Here is a 15,579-nt window from a genome sequence, read left to right as displayed (position 1 = left end):
CAACATTTTCTGTGTACATCTCTGCTGAGCCACATAATAGAGCTGAAACATTTTGGAACACATATACCTATGCACAAGCTACTTCCTAGTATTATTTATTTAAGCAATTTTGATACTGCTTAACTGATGAGAAGAAGAAGAAGAAGAAGAAGAAGAAGAAGAAGAAGAAGAAGAAGAAGAAGAAGAAGAAGAAGAAGAAGAAGTCATCTCTAGTAGGCACTGGAAGCTCAACAGGGAGGGGATTAGTCTGAGCTCCACTGGAGGGAGTCCAATAAAACTGGGTCCAGAATACTAAACACATGCCTCCTGTTGGATATGAGCCATTCATCCAAGCCATGGAGGACCACAAACAGTTACTCCTCTGTAGACCTCAGACAGGATACCTTAAGGTGTCCTGGACCCGAGTTGTTGGTAGCAGGGGCATAGGAAGGGGGCGGGTTGAGGTCCAACCCGGGTGTCATCCTTGGGGGGGGGGTGACAAAATGGAACGCCGTGGGGGGCTGCACTTACTGTGGGGCCTGGAGTGCAGCACGCCTGAGCCACACGTCTCTCCTGGGAGTGACACAGTGGCTTGGGGACCTGCACTGACATTTCAGGCAGTGTGGGGCTTGCGTCCCCCAGGTGGACTCTGTGGGCAGCTTGCCGTGCCGCCCCCCTGGGTGGATCACCACGGTGCCCCTGTGGGAGGCTTGCCCCACCCCAGCTATTCCGGGTGCAGGAGCAACTAGCTATGCCCCTGGTTGAGAGCCAATTTGAGAACCTCAATGGCTCCCAAGTGGGAAACCTTACAGGACTTGCAATTTTTGATTTGGTAGAAAAAAATATGTGGAGTTTAGCAATAGCTGAAAAATATCACATGCCAAAGGCTTGGAGAACCCAGAAAAAATTATGTGCAGTTTGGTGGGATTATTTCTTTTTTTCAACAAATGCAGCAACACAGGACATCCCTCTACCAAGTACAACATGAAATTTGCTTTTCTTAATGGTCTTAAGTATTTTACCAACCTAATATTAAGTCTCTCCCAGATACATTGTGCTGGTTTTTTGTTCCTCTGTTATGTTTATTGTATCAATTTGTTTGATTTACTTCAATATTATTATTTTGTAAAAGCAGGGACCTTGATCCTGGCTCTGCCATGTCTGAGTAACCAGTGCAAGCTTTTGAGTTACTTGCCGGGACTTATTTACCCCATCAATAGTCCAATCGCAGCATTTTGCACCAGCTGGAGCTGACAGCAAGTGTGGTGTAGTGCAGTGTTTCCCAACCTTGTGCCTCCAGATGTTTTTGGCCTACAACTCCCATCATCCCTAGCTAGCAAGACCAGTGGTCAGGGATGATGGGAGTTGTAGGCCAAAAACATCTGGAGGCACAAGGTTGGGAAACACTGGTGTAGTGGTTAAGAGTGGTAGACTCGTAATCTGGTGAACCGGGTTTGATTCCCCGCTCCTCCACCTGCAGCTGCTGGGCCAGTCACACTTCTCTGAAGTCTCTCAGCCCCACTCACCTCACAGAGTGTTTGTTGTGGGGGAGGAAGGGAAAGGAGAATGTTAGCCACTTTGAGACTCCTTTGGGTAGTGATAAAGCCGGATATCAAATCCAAACTCTTCTTCTTCTCCAGACCAGATCCAAGGGTAGCCCTACGTAGAGTGCATTGTGCGTGCCCACAACCTCAGATCTTCACCCTCCTCTGCAGGAACCCTACATTACAATTTCTCCCTTTTCTCCCTTTCTCTTCCAGTGGATGGGAAGTGGCAAGTGTGGGGCCCATGGGGGAGCTGTACCGCCACTTGTGGAGGTGGAACGCAGAAACGCGACCGTGTCTGCTACGGCCCTTTCTATGGAGGAGACGCATGTCAAGGACCCAAAGAGGAGTACAAGCAATGCAATGAGAAGAGATGTCCAGGTAAGAGATTTCTGCAGGAGATGAAGGGACTAGATGGGCCATTGGTCTGATCAAGTAGACACTTCTTATATCCTAATTAAAACTGTGCATTAGCTGTGGTTCCTACACTGCAGGGTGTTGGAGTAAAAAACCTGCATATTTCCCTGCGAGTGGCATTGCTGCCCCTCAGCTGCCTACACTCTTAGGCCTGCTGATCAGAAGGGTCAAGTGATCCTGGGCAGGAAACTCACAGGTAGGTAGAACACCTCTTGCTTTGGGAAGTGCATTGATGCCAGAGTGTCCATGTGGTCCCACTAGGAAATCAAAAGGCTCTGTTGTTGTTTAGTCGTGTCCGACTCTTCGTGACCCCATAGACCATAGCATGCCAGGCACTCCTGTCTTCCACTGCCTCCTGCAGTTTGGTCAAACTCATGCTGGTAGCTTCAAGAACACTGTCCAACCATCTCATCCTCTGTCGTCCCCTTCTCCTTGTGCCCTCCATCTTTCCCAACATCAGGGTCTTTTCCAGGGAGTCTTCTCTTCTCATGAGGTGGCCAAAGTATTGGAGCCTCAGCTTCAGGATCTGTCCTTCCAGTGAGCGCTCAGGGCTGATTTCCTTCAGAATGGATAGGTTTGATCTTCTTGCAGTCCATGGGACTCTCACCGCTCTAAGGATGGCTTATTTTTTCCTGGGAAGGGTGTGTGTGATTCTCGGGGTATCAAGCTGATGGCCTTCATCCAACATGTGGCTGGATGATGACAATGATGATTGAAAGAAGGAGCCTCGAGGTGATTCGCAGACAAATAAAATGCAGCAGCAAAATAACAAGAATTAATCTGGCTATTGTTGGCCTTTGATTGGCTCCAAGATTCCTGGCCAGCCTTTGGCCTGAAAAGTATGGGCATTCAGATCCTGTAGCCGTCAGATCAATGTCTAAAAACAATTGCATTCTTATTTTGCCCTAGAGAGAAGGGGAGGAGGAAGAACATCAAATATCAACATAATTTGGTTTTAAAAAAGGAGGAAAGCCATTGAGCATAATTGGGTTAGATGTTAAATTCTCCCAGTGCTGCGTACTTCCTTTTGTAAAATGGCTTTTGTTACAAAGGGATATTAAAAATTACAGGGATCGTGTTATCCCCTCCTGAGAAATGGAGCACTCCCACACTCTCAGGCAAGGTGGCGGAATGCATTTCTAATGAGCGTCCCTAATACGGAGTGTCATGCCTTGTTTCCCAGGAACGTACTTGAGCACAGGAGGGAAAGTTGAAAGGGTGAAATTGAGGACAAGTTGGTTCCTGCATGTCAGTTGCAAGCAGAATGTGGAAAGAGGGTTGCAGAGCTGATCTCCTTCTTAGCCCAGCACCACAGCTAATAGAGTGGTACCTCGGGTTAAGAACTTAATTCGTTCTGGAGGTCCGTTCTTAACCTGAAACTGTTCTTAACCTGAAGCATCACTTTAGCTAATGGGGCCTCCTGGTGCTGCTGCACCGCTGCCGCACGATTTCTGTTCTCATCCTGAAGCAAAGTTCTTAACCTGAGGTACAGTGGTACCTTGGGTTGCAGACGCTTCAGGTTACAGATACTTCAGGTTACAGACTCCACTAACCCAGAAATATTACCTCGGGTTAAGAACTTTGCTTCAGGATGAGAACAGAAATTGTGCAGTGGCAGCACGGTGGCAGCAGGAGGCCCCATTAGCTAAAGTGGTGCTTCAGGTTAAGAACAGTTTCAGGTTAAGAACGGACCTCCAGAACGAATTAAGTTCTTAACCCGAGATACCACTGTACTATTTCTGGGTTAGCGGAATCTGTAACCTGAAGCATCTGTAACCTGAAGTGTCAGTAACCCGAGGTACCACTGTATTGAGCTAGTTAAGGACTGGACTAAACCATCCAGGGGTCCTTTACCTTTACTTTTAAGGACAGACAGATCTGCCACCTTGCCTTCTGCTCAGTTGTGAATGCTTTTAATTCCTTGTTCCCTTTTGTCCTGCTTCCAAAACAGACCACATTTGTTCTTTCTTTTTCCAAAAGGAAAATTTGAGCTGTGTCAAACATGCATTTTTGAAAACCACATTTCTCAAACTTCCTACTGCTTCTACATATTTTCTCTATCTAGCTACCTAGCTATCTCTTGGTGGAAGGAGTTGGGGAGTTGGGGATGTTTAGCCTGGAGGAGAGAAAACTGAGAGGTGATATGGTATGGCAGCCATCTTCAAATATCTGAAGGGTTGCCACATGGAAGATGGAGCCAGCCAGAGCCGGCCCATGCATGAGGCAGGGTGATGCAGCCGCTTCAGGCGGCGGAAGCGCAAGAGGCAGCACTCTTCCTTCTCTCCTGTCCCACTGCTTCCGCCACAGAGAGGGAGGCATTCTGCTGCAGACATAGAAACCAAGCAAGCAGCAACAGTTTGAGGAGTGCCTTGACTCCTGTCAGGTTTGGTCAGTCAAGTCAGAGTCAGAGCTCAGCCATGGTGGAACTGGGGCAAATGGTACAAAATTGGAGCTTGTTTTTTTCTGGTGTTCCAGTGGGCAAGACCCAAACCAATAGATTCAAATGACAACAAAGCAGACTCCCAACTAAGCGCCAGGAAGAACTTGCTGATGGCAAAAGCTATTTGACAGTGGAGGTTATACAGTGGGAGTTCTGGTTACGTACTTAATTCATTCTGGAGGTCCGTTCTTTCTTTCTTTTTTAATTATATATTTATTGAGTTTTCACAGATTATATAAAGACAAAACAAAACAACAATACAAACAAGCACGAATCAAACAAAAACAAGTATAATTTCATTCCCTTATTTTCAAAAACCTCACTTCCCCGACTTCCTCACACCTTCCCTTTCTGTATTCCAATTTCTAATCAAAGTTCAGCAAATCCTTTCCTTTAATCCTATTTAGATCTTTACCTTTCTTTTCTTTTTCATATCCATTGCAGCTAGTAACCACATAGTTTCTAAACCAACATCGTTTCAACATCCATTAATTTTACAGTATTTTTTAAGATAGTCCTTAAATTTCTTCCATTGGAGGTCCGTTCTTAACCTGAAACTGTTCTTTAACCTGAAGCACCACTTTCGCTAATGGGGCCTCCCACTGCCACTGCGCTGCTGGACCACGATTTCTGTTCTCATCCTGAAGCAAAGTTCTTAACCCGAGGTACTATTTCTGGGTTAGCGGAGTCTGTAACCTGAAGCGTATGTAACCTGAAACGTCTGTAACCAGAGGTACCACTGAATATCTATTGCCTTGAGACTAATGTGTGAAGATGCTCTCGGTCCCTATGCCGGTCAGTTTCATGGTAACTTTGAAAGATTGCACCCCCAATTCCAAATGCAGCCAAGAAGGCAGGTGGGTGGAAACCATGGCACAACTCATCATGTTGCATCCCAAGTCTCGAGCAGAGCATATTTCTAGTTCAAGCGACGATGTCGAGTCCATTACCCACCAAGGCTGGGTGCTCGGCCTTGACTAATTGTCTTGGATAGCAGCAACCCACACACTGAAACGGTGCTCTGCGATCTTCGGAAGTCAACCTTGCTGGCTAGACACTGACAAATTGCAACCACGGTCAGGATCATTGATTCCAACCCACCAACAGCTGCTCCTTCGCCATTTAGGTGCCCATCTCTTTGGCACGTTGTTCCTGGCGTGGTGGAATCCTGCTGCGGCCCAGTGTCAAATTCTAGGAGATGGGGACTTCCATAAGAAGCTGCTGGGGCTTATCCATGCCTGTCATTCCCTTTGCTCTTTCTCTTCCATTTCCACCCAGACTATGTATGTTCCCACTCTGCTTACAAGTTGCTTTACATGCCCAATAAAATAGAAAATGTAATTGAAAGCTGTGAAATATATGTCCCCCTCCTCCCTGTGCTTAGTGGTGAGAAATGACTTTAACACGCCAGTGACAGCTTTCACTGCTTTATGTCCCATAAATAACTTTTCCACATAAAGGGTTGTGCTACTCAGGCTGGGAGCCGGGTTCCTTTGTATGTGCTCAAAGCTTTCTCCCAGATTTTGAATGAGAGAATCGCCTTCAGGCATTTCTGTGAGTGTATTTGCACAGGGGTTTTTTAGGGGTGAGCATGGAGGAAGTGCACTGCTGGATCAGACCAAAGATCCATCTTGGTCAGGATTCTGTTTCCTACAGTGACAACCAATTCCAATGGCAGAGGTGATGTGGAACCTGGTGGTCTCTGGGTATAGTTGGATCCCGACTCCCATCAGACCCAGCCAGCGTGGCCAGTGATCAAGGATGATGGGAGTTGTAGTCCAGAAACACCTGCAAGGCAGCAGGTCTATGGAACTGGCCTATGGAAAGCTTGCAAACAGGACATGAAACTTGTCTGTGGATACGTGTGAATGCACACCTGCATTCACACACATGCGCGCGCACATACACATCTGGTATTCTAAGCTTTTGACCAAAATACCATATTTTTTGCTCTATAAGACACACCAGACCATAAGACGTACCTAGTTTTTGGAGGAAGAAAACAAGAAGAAAAAAATATTCTGAATCTCAGAAGCCAGAACAACAAGAGGGATTGCTGCACAGCGAAAGCAGCAATCCCTCTTGCTGTTCTGGCTTCTGGGATAGCTGTGCAGCCTGCATTTGCTCCATAAGATGCACACACATTTCCCCTTACTTTTTAGGAGGGAAAAAGTGAGTCTTATAGAGCAAAAAATATGGTAGTTTCATTTAGCTGTCATAGCTAATGGTAAAGGTAAAGGTCCAGTTAAAGGCTACTACAGGGTTGTGGTGTTCATCTTGCTTTCAGGCCGAGGGAGCCAGTGTTTGTCCACTGACAGCTTTTCTGGGCCTTGTGGCCAACAGGACTAAACCGCTTCTGGCACATGACGGAAGCCAGAGAGCACAGAAACGCCATTTACCTTCCTGCTGCAGCAGTACCTATTTATCTACTCGCACTGGTGTGCTTTTGAACTGCTAGGTTGGCAGGAGTTGGGACAGAGCAATGGGAGCTCACTCTGTTGCGGGGATTTGAACCACCAACCTTTTGATCGGCAAGCCCAAGGCTCAGTGGTTTAGACCACAGCGCCACCCACGTTCCCCTTTGAAGATTTGTGGAGATCTAGCAAACTTCCTAAGTTTCTAGAATCCATATATGTTTGTTTGTTTGTTTGTTTAAACCACACTTTACTTAAGCATACTCTACTTAAGCAGTTCTTAATTCTGAGATTACTTGATATAACAGATGGCTGCTCTCGTTCACCACTGCCAACCCACATGTTCTTTTTGTCTCACCCTCAGTTCCTTCCTTTCTTCCTTCCTGTCTCAGCAGACGTACTAAATCCAGCCTTTCTTCCTTTCCAGAGCCCCATGAAATCTGTGACGAAGATAACTTTGCTTCTGTGATTTGGAAGGAGACTCCAGGAGGAGAATCTGCAGCCGTTCGATGTCCCCGGAACGCCACAGGTAAGTAGTGGTGTCCTGACATGGTCCTTCTCTCCTCTGTGGTGATGGATGACGTCCTGACACCACAAATGGCTGTAGCCCTGGATCTCTTGCAAGGTCACATAGGACATTAGGGTGCAGACTTCAGATTTCAGTAACTGTCAGAAAAGTGGTTCGTGGCTCCCTGGTTCTTGATTCAAGTTCATCACAGTAAGCTCCTCTCCACATGACTGCATAGCCGTGGGACCCAGTCCATTCCCTACAAGTTTCTCAGATAGTATGAAGCTGTGTCTTTGTGGATCCTATGTTCTCTCTTCCACTTCTCTTGAATTTCTGTTTATTTGCAGTTTGCACTTACACACACACACACACACACACACATTCATACATTGGGTTACAGCTGCTTCAGGTTGCATTTTTTTCAGGTTACGGACACACCGAAACCTGGAAGTACCGGAATGGGTTACTTCTGGGTTTCGGCGCTTGCACATGTGCATAAGTGCTAAATTGTGCTTTGTGCATGCGCAGAATCACCGAATTGCAACGCGTGCATGCACAGATGCGCCACTGTGCATTGCGATTGCTGCGGGTTGCGAACATGCATCCCACACGGATCATGTTCGCAACCCGAGCTTCCACTGTGTGTGTGTGTGTGTGTGTGTGTGTGTGTGTGTATATATATATATATATATAATGGTAAACTGTAGTAAACGGTAAATTTAAACATAAGCAAATAATAATTAAACAGTTTGCACTTATCAATTACAACAAAGAAATGCTAAACTATAATCAATAAAAATAATGGCAAGTCACAAGGCATTAAATGCCACAAACATACAAAAACATGTAAGAGGACCAAACTGAGAAACGATTTACCGTATTTTTCGCCCTATAGGATGGACTTTTCCCCCTCCAAAAATGAAGGGGAAATGTGTGTGCATCCTATGGGGCGAATGCAGGCTTTCGCTGAAGCCTGGAGAGCGAGAGGGGTCGGTGCGCACCGATGCCTCTAGCTCTCCAGGCTTCAGGAACTATCTGCAAGCCTTGCAAGCCCGGTGGGAGTTCCCGCGGGCTTGCAAGGCTTGCGGGCAGCAGCCTGCAGCCCACAAGCTCGGGGGACAGCGAGGAGGAGCAGCGCCGCCATCCCGCTGTTCCCTGACCTGGTTTGGATTCCCTGACCTGGTTTTGGGGGGGAAATAAAGGGGGGGGGAATTCCTTTATTTCCCCCCCCCCCAAAAAAAAATAGGTGCACCTATGGGTCGGTGCACCCTATGGGACGAAAAATGTGGTATATAACGCTCTATGCCCATAGAAATCAGGGCGGTTCACAGCATAAAATTGCAATATAAAAAACACAAATAGGTAATAAAAAACAAAAACAATGGCAATCCAATAACCCTGCCTTCCACAACACATTTTAAAAGGGCAGCAGATGTTAATCAGCCCAAGGCCTGGTTAAAGAGGAACGTTTTCATCTGGCACCCAAAGGTGCATCATGAAGGTAGCAGTCGACCCTCCCTGGGGAGAGCATGGGAAAGGAGGCCGAGAGATTGGACAGTGTTGTTGTTTTAGTGCATTTTTAATATTTTGTTGGAAGCCACCCAGAGTGGCTGGGGAAACCCAGTCAGATGGGTGGGGTATATATAATAATAATAATAATTATTATTATTATTATTATTATTATTATTATTATTATTCCCATCTCCCACTCCTGACTCATGCAGTAGCTGGCGGTCGCATCCTGCTAAACAATTACACTAGTGCAATAACTCTTAGATATGCAGTGTAACTTTGCTGTGCTCTTCTCTCCCAACTCTGGAGCAGATTCAGGGGGACAGGTAGAGGGGAGGGGGAAATTACATGCACAGCTAAAAAATATTGTGCTGGCACAATGGATTAATTGGCCTCCACGTGGGTGGCGCTGTGGGTTAAACCACAGAGCCTAGGACTTTCCGATCAGAAGGTCGGAGGTTCGAATCCCCGCCACAGGGTGAGCTCCCGTTGCTCGGTCCCTGCTCCTGCCAACCTAGCAGTTCGAAAGCACATCAAAGTGCAAGTAGATAAATAGGTACCGCTCCAGCGGGAAGGTAAACGGTGTTTCTGTGCGCTGCTCTGGTTTGCCAGAAGCGGCTTAGTCATGCTGGCCACATGACCCGGAAGCTGTACGCCGGCTCCCTCGGCCAATAAAGTGAGATGAGCGCCACAACCCCAGAGTCGGTCACGACTGGACCTAATGGTCAGGGGTCCCTTTACCTTTACCTATCTCTGCATTTGACAGGCGCCAGTGCACGTCCTCAATGCAAGGAGGACTCAGTTGAGCCGAATCTGCTGTCAATTAGAGATCTACTCACTTGAATGCATAGAGCCCCTTCACCAGCCAATTAAGTGCATGGACAAATGCAGTTTGCAATCCCCTCAGTTCATCTGCACACACTCCCTGAATTATAAATGGAACTTTAGTGGCCAAATACTACAAAACAAACAAGATCTGAATCTTGAGCTGATTAAAGTCGCAAATGAATGGAAACTCTTTAAGTCACTCCTTGCAATGGCAAAAGGGAGACACAAGCAACAAAACAGCCGCCTTCGTAGCAGCAGAGATTCTTCTCAAAGTTTGTTTCTTGGGCTGTGTGCACATCATAAAAGGTAAAGGTACCCCTGACCATTAGGTCCAGTTGTGACCGACTCTGGGGTTGCGGTGCTCATCTCACTTTATTGGCCGAGGGAGCCAGCGTATAGCTTCCGGGTCATGTGGCCAGCATGACTAAGCCGCTTCTGGCAAACCAGAGCAGTGCACGGAAACGCTGTTTACCTTCCCGCCACAGTGGTACCTATCTATCTACTTGCACTTTGATGTGCTTTCGAACTGCTAGGTTGGCAGGAGCAGGGACCGAGCAACAGGAGCTCACCCCGTCGTGGGGATTCGAACCGCCGACCTTCTGATTGGCAAGTCCTAGGCTCTGCGGTTTAACCCACAGCGCCACCCACGCTGCACATCATACCACCTCAAAAAAGAAAATAATCCCGGGACCTATAGTTTATCCCTCACACGGTATCCTTAAACTACAGTTCTCAGGATTATTTCAGTGCAGCGTGTCTGAAGCAAACCTTAATTGTCTGAAGCAAACAGGATTCAGAACACTTGACACCAGGGCAGAACACGCAGAGGGATTTTTCAATGTGAACTTGCCCTGGGACTGGAAGTAGACACTTTGTTCTTGCAAAAACTGAGATGCGTCTTTCTGGCTGCTGTGGTTGTGGAGCAGAAGCTCTGGCCACAATCTTCTGGCTTATTTGTGCCAAGGCTCCCTTCTCTGGACATCTAACCCGGAAGATGTGCCAGGATAGCAGCTGGGCATTTTGGAACCATGTCTGAAGATGAACTGCTGAACGGTTCCGAAAGACATGCCCTGCTGTGGCGTTGGTGAAAACGGCTCCCTCTGGGGGCTCTTGATGGGGAGAGCATGTGTCCACGTCCATGGCAAGGAAGGGGTCAGCTAAGGTGGCCTGATTTGTTCGATCCGACCCCACCACTTTAGCTTGTGAGTCCCAAAGGTGAGGAACTGCCAAACCAGAGGATCACTCTAAATTAGGAGAGACAAGAGTAATGGAAGGCAGTGGACATTAGCTCTTGCCAGGATGATGAATAACTGCCTGTTGGTTCCCAAAGATGTTGTTGCTGCTGAATATTTATTTCCTGACTATAGGTTCTCCCATGTGGTTCTTGAGCAAGCAATGATGTGTGTCCACCTGTATGGGCTGCGCTTGCTGTTGAGCCAAAAATTTCTCCTGTGTTCCTCCCTCCGCTGCCCAACTCTTCTCCATCAATCAGTGAGGAAAGAAACAGCATTCGGAAATGATCAAAGGGGAGAAGGAAACCACCAACGTAGGGGACCACCAAATTAGGGTGGCTTTAAAAGAGAGACCAATGCATGGAAGGCGAGGGCTATTGTGGGCTTCTAGCCACCATGGCTGTGCTTTTCCTCTACGGGTGGAGGCAGAGATGCTTCTGAACAGCAGTTGCTGAAAACCACAGGAGGGGAGAGTTGCAGACTGTCTCACCGGAGTGGTGCATGCTCTAGTTATCGCTTGCTTGGACTACTGCCATGCGCTCTATGTGGGGCTACCTTTGAAGGTGACCCGGAAACTCCAACTAATCCAGAAAGCGGCAGCTAGACTGGTGACTGGGAGCGGCCACCGAGACCACATAACACCAGTCTTGAAAGGCCTACACTGGCTCCCAGTACGTTTCCGAGCACAATTCAAAGTGTTGGCACTGACCTTTAAAGCCATAAACGGCCTTGGTCCTGTATATCTGAAGGAGTGTCGCCACCCCCATCATTCCGCCCGGACACTGAGGTCCAGCTCCGAGGGCCTTCTGGCAGTTCCTTCACTGCGAGAAGCCAAGTTACAGGGAACCAGTCATAGGGCCTTCTTGGTAGTGGCACCCGCCCTGTGGAACACCCTCCCATCAGATGTCAAAGAGGAAAACAACTGCCAGAGTTTTAGAAGACATCTGAAGGCAGCCCTGTTTAGGGAAGCTTTTAATGTTTAATAGACTACTGTATTTTAATATTCTGTTGGAAGCCACCCAGAGTGGCTGGGGAAACCCAGCCAGATGGGCAGAGTATAAATAATAAATTATTATTATTATTATTATTATTACTCTTGCGCTCGGATCCTGCTCGCCGGTTTCCGTTAGGGGCATCTGGCGGCCACTATGAAGACAGGTTGCTGACCAAGATGGGCTAGTGCCCTGATCTTGCAGGCTCTCCTTATGCACTTATGTCACATGTTGGTGGAATTCCATGGGTGGGCTTCAGAGTGTTTTGTGTTTGCTCGGGTGTGCATGCTTACCTTACAGTGTAGGTGGTCTGGGGTGTTTGTGGGTGTCCATTCTTTCATTCTGCAATTCTTATAGTCTGCACTTTGCAGCTTTCTTGGGGGCCTGGGCTTTACTGTGGATACAGGAAGGGAGGGAGACTGCCTACTGTGGGCCTGACAGCTTTTATTACTTTTATTGTGCTTGTTATTATTTTTTATTTTAAAGCACAGATTTTTTTTTAAAAAAAGAAATTGCAATGTGATTGCTAAAAATGTGGAAGATTTTTTTAAGATGAAAGGAACAACTTCCCTTAGAACTAAAATCAGTGAGTGTGTCCAACTCAGGCATTCAGTAGTCAACCTCCATGGTTTCTGGGACCTCAGTTAAGTCCCTGGAGAAGTCATGACGTAGGACCTCTCATGGGACTTTTTTCAGAGGAGAAAGCACTTACGGCAGCCATGGAGGCTGCAGAGTGCAGGAGGGATGTGTATTGGAAAGGAAAAAATGGACACCACCATTGGTCTTCTTACTACGATAAGGTCAGCTCAACCACATGCCTAGTGAGATGACATACGTTGCAAATGAGGCAGAAGAACAGAAGCTTATGTTATGGGGAAATCACAATTTTTAAGAAACTAGAGGGCAGGTTTCACTTACTAAATGGACTTTGCCACTGAACTCCCTGAAGGCAGAATCTCCCTATTACACACACAGTCTGCTCCTTTCTACAACCACACTGCAATCATCTCCAGTAGCAGCTATCTTGGTTTACAATGGCTTGATTTTCTCATGTTGACCAACTTCCTTCCTTGGACTGATAAGGATCAATGCTGTTGTGGGTAGACTTTGTAAGTTCACCAGCCAACTGGCAATGTGCTTGACTGTCTCCATTCTGCTCTCCTTCAGGGCTGATCCTACGCCGGTGCATGCTGGATGAAGAGGGCATTGCCTATTGGACCCTTCCAACATATGTCAAGTGTGTTTCCATTGACTACAGGAACATCCAGATGATGGTGAGTGTCGAGGCTGAGCCAGGACCTTGGGAACCTAAATCCAGACCCGGAATGTGCATTCTCCAACTCAGAGTCTCCTAACTCAGTGGATGGAGTTGAGGATGCTCTGGAGAAGTAGAACAAGCAGGAGGCGCTGCTCCATTGACCAATCATGGAGAAAATTCAAGGTTTCTAGTATTTATATACCAGACCCATCCAATCCAGAGACTTCATACTGCCTCCCAATCACAGAAGCTGATGTTACATGGCCAGGTTTTCTTTTCTGTGACTGATAGAGCAGCCAAGTCCTCATAGCTCACCAGGCTAGCCTAAAGCCTTCGATAGTGTGTCTCTTGGCTTAAACTGAATAAATTGTGGAGAGAGAAAGGCAAGTAGAGATAAATACATTTCTAGCTTTTATAGGACTGGGATACTGTTAGGATATTTCCGTTCCACCTTAAAAGGGAGCAGGCTTTGTGAGTCACAGAGTCTGCGCATTTCCTGTTCACAGGATGTTTCTGTTTTGATAAAGCTGTTGTCTCTCTCTCTCTCTCTCTCTGCCTGAGCAGACCGAAGCAGGCAGTCATGTTTTTTCTTTGTTCTGACCAACGCTGAATAAACTTCTAAATAATACTCTCCTGAGTGCGTCTTTCGCTGTGCGAACTCTGTGATAGAGCGTGCATCAGTTCTGGAATGTGGAAAGCTATTTTCTGGAGCTCGTGTCACTAATTGCTGATACTGTATCTACGGGAGATCGATGGACGTCCGGAGTCGACGTGGAGGCAGTGATGGCCTTTGTCTCCCTGGCAGTATCCCAACAGATACAGCCCAGTGTACAAAGTTAAGCACGTGGCTGAAAAAAGGTTGCCCACCCCTGTTTTAAGTTAACACATGTCAATTTCTGTCTCCCCAGACAAGAGATCATCTTTCAAAAGCCCAGCGGGGTTTGATAGGGGAAGGGGTGTCAGGTGTGTTGCAAAACCTGGTGGAGATTTCTCAGGATGGGACCAGCTACAGTGGGGATCTGCTCTCGACCATCGACGTACTCAGGAATATGACAGAGATCTTCCGAAGAGCTTATTACAGCCCCACTACTGGTGACATACAGGTGAGCTGGCAGGTTGGAGATCCAACAGCTTCAGCAAGGAGAGATGATCCCAAATGTCTTCTTCCGGGAGTTTGGAGCTCTGAATTACCTGGCAAATGTGTCCAACATGCTAGGAGGCCTCTGCGATTCTGCTTTGTACATTTTTTTAATGTGCAATTTTCTCAATCTTGATCTTCATTTCATCCTCACCTTCTACTTTCCCAAAGTCCATGCATGTGTTGGTGGAACACTGTCACAAGAATCCATGATGAGACTGTTGGACTCATATGGTTCATGATTTGTAGACGTGGGTCCGTCTATTTCAGCATCCGGTTGTATACAGTGGTCCAGCAGATGCATCCAGGAAATCCATAACTAGAATTATAGGACTGTAGATTTGGAAGGGACCCAATGGGACGTCTAGTCTAACCCTGTGCAATGCAGGAATCACAGCTAAAGTATTGATATGTGTAATGGTTATATGGGGTTGCTCGTGCGTAAGTTGCCGTCACTTCTGGCTAGGTGGCCTGGTTAAATGTTTCCTGGCTGGACAGCCCCTCACTTTGTGGCTGTTCAGTCGCTGGCAGAATCCGACAGTGGGCGTTTCTTAAACCTTTTCCAACATAAAAGTTGTTTGACGCCCAGTCTCCTCCTACTCTCCCTGCGCGGAAGTCTTCTGCGCAGGGAGGGCGTGGGTAGCGGAGGACCTGTGCTCTTCCCGCTGGTGTCCAGTGAAGAGTCTCTGAGCCTGCTCTCTGCTTCCCCCATTGGCCCCCCTCCATCCCTCCACATAACACTGGTCTTGAAAGCCCTACACTGGCTCCCAGTACGTTTCTGAGCACAATTCAAAGTGTTGGTGCTGACCTTTAAAGCCCTAAACGGCCTCGGTCCAGTATACCTGAAGGAGCGTCTCCACCTCCATCGGTCTGCCGGGACACTGAGGTCCAGTGCCAATGGCCTTCTGGCGGTTCCCTCGCTGTGAGAAGCCAGGTTACAGGGAACCAGGCAGAGGGCCTTCTCGGTGGTGGCACCCACCCTGTGGAACGCCCTCCCACCAGATGTCAAAGAGAAAAATAACTACCAAACTTTTAGAAGACATCTGAAGGCAGCCCTGTTTAGGGGAGCTTTTAATGTTTAATAGGTTATTGTATTTTAGTGTTTTGTTGGAAGCTGCCCAGAGTGGCTGGGGAAACCCAGCCAGATGGGTGGGGTATAAATAATAAATTATTATTATTATTATTATATTCAGAGACTTAGTGGAAGGTGCAAAGGGGAGGGAAGGACTAGTAGCCATTGATAGCCTTATCTGTCATAATGAAAGCATGTGTTTGACCCAGTCCTCTCCAGCCACCATAGTTTTCTCCATCAGGGAC

The 15,579-nt window shown here is 47.2% G+C and overlaps 1 protein-coding gene across 3 annotated transcripts in view; it reads left to right on the top strand.

The window, feature by feature from the left end:
* Positions 1-15,579, top strand: part of ADGRB1 (adhesion G protein-coupled receptor B1) — a 394,945-nt gene that overhangs the window by 205,674 nt on the left and 173,692 nt on the right. For all 3 annotated transcript variants that reach the window (XM_083748972.1, XM_083748971.1, XM_083748973.1), the window contains exons 8-11: positions 1,740-1,904; positions 7,222-7,323; positions 13,034-13,140; positions 14,033-14,227. In XM_083748972.1, coding sequence (XP_083605098.1) covers positions 1,740-1,904; positions 7,222-7,323; positions 13,034-13,140; positions 14,033-14,227 — 569 coding nt within the window. The remainder of the gene's footprint in view (positions 1-1,739; positions 1,905-7,221; positions 7,324-13,033; positions 13,141-14,032; positions 14,228-15,579) is intronic.

Source organism: Podarcis gaigeae (assembly GCF_964106915.1).
Source record: "Podarcis gaigeae genome assembly, chromosome: 7".
Taxonomy (NCBI): domain Eukaryota; kingdom Metazoa; phylum Chordata; class Lepidosauria; order Squamata; family Lacertidae; genus Podarcis; species Podarcis gaigeae.
This window is presented reverse-complemented; position numbering and strand designations above follow the sequence as displayed.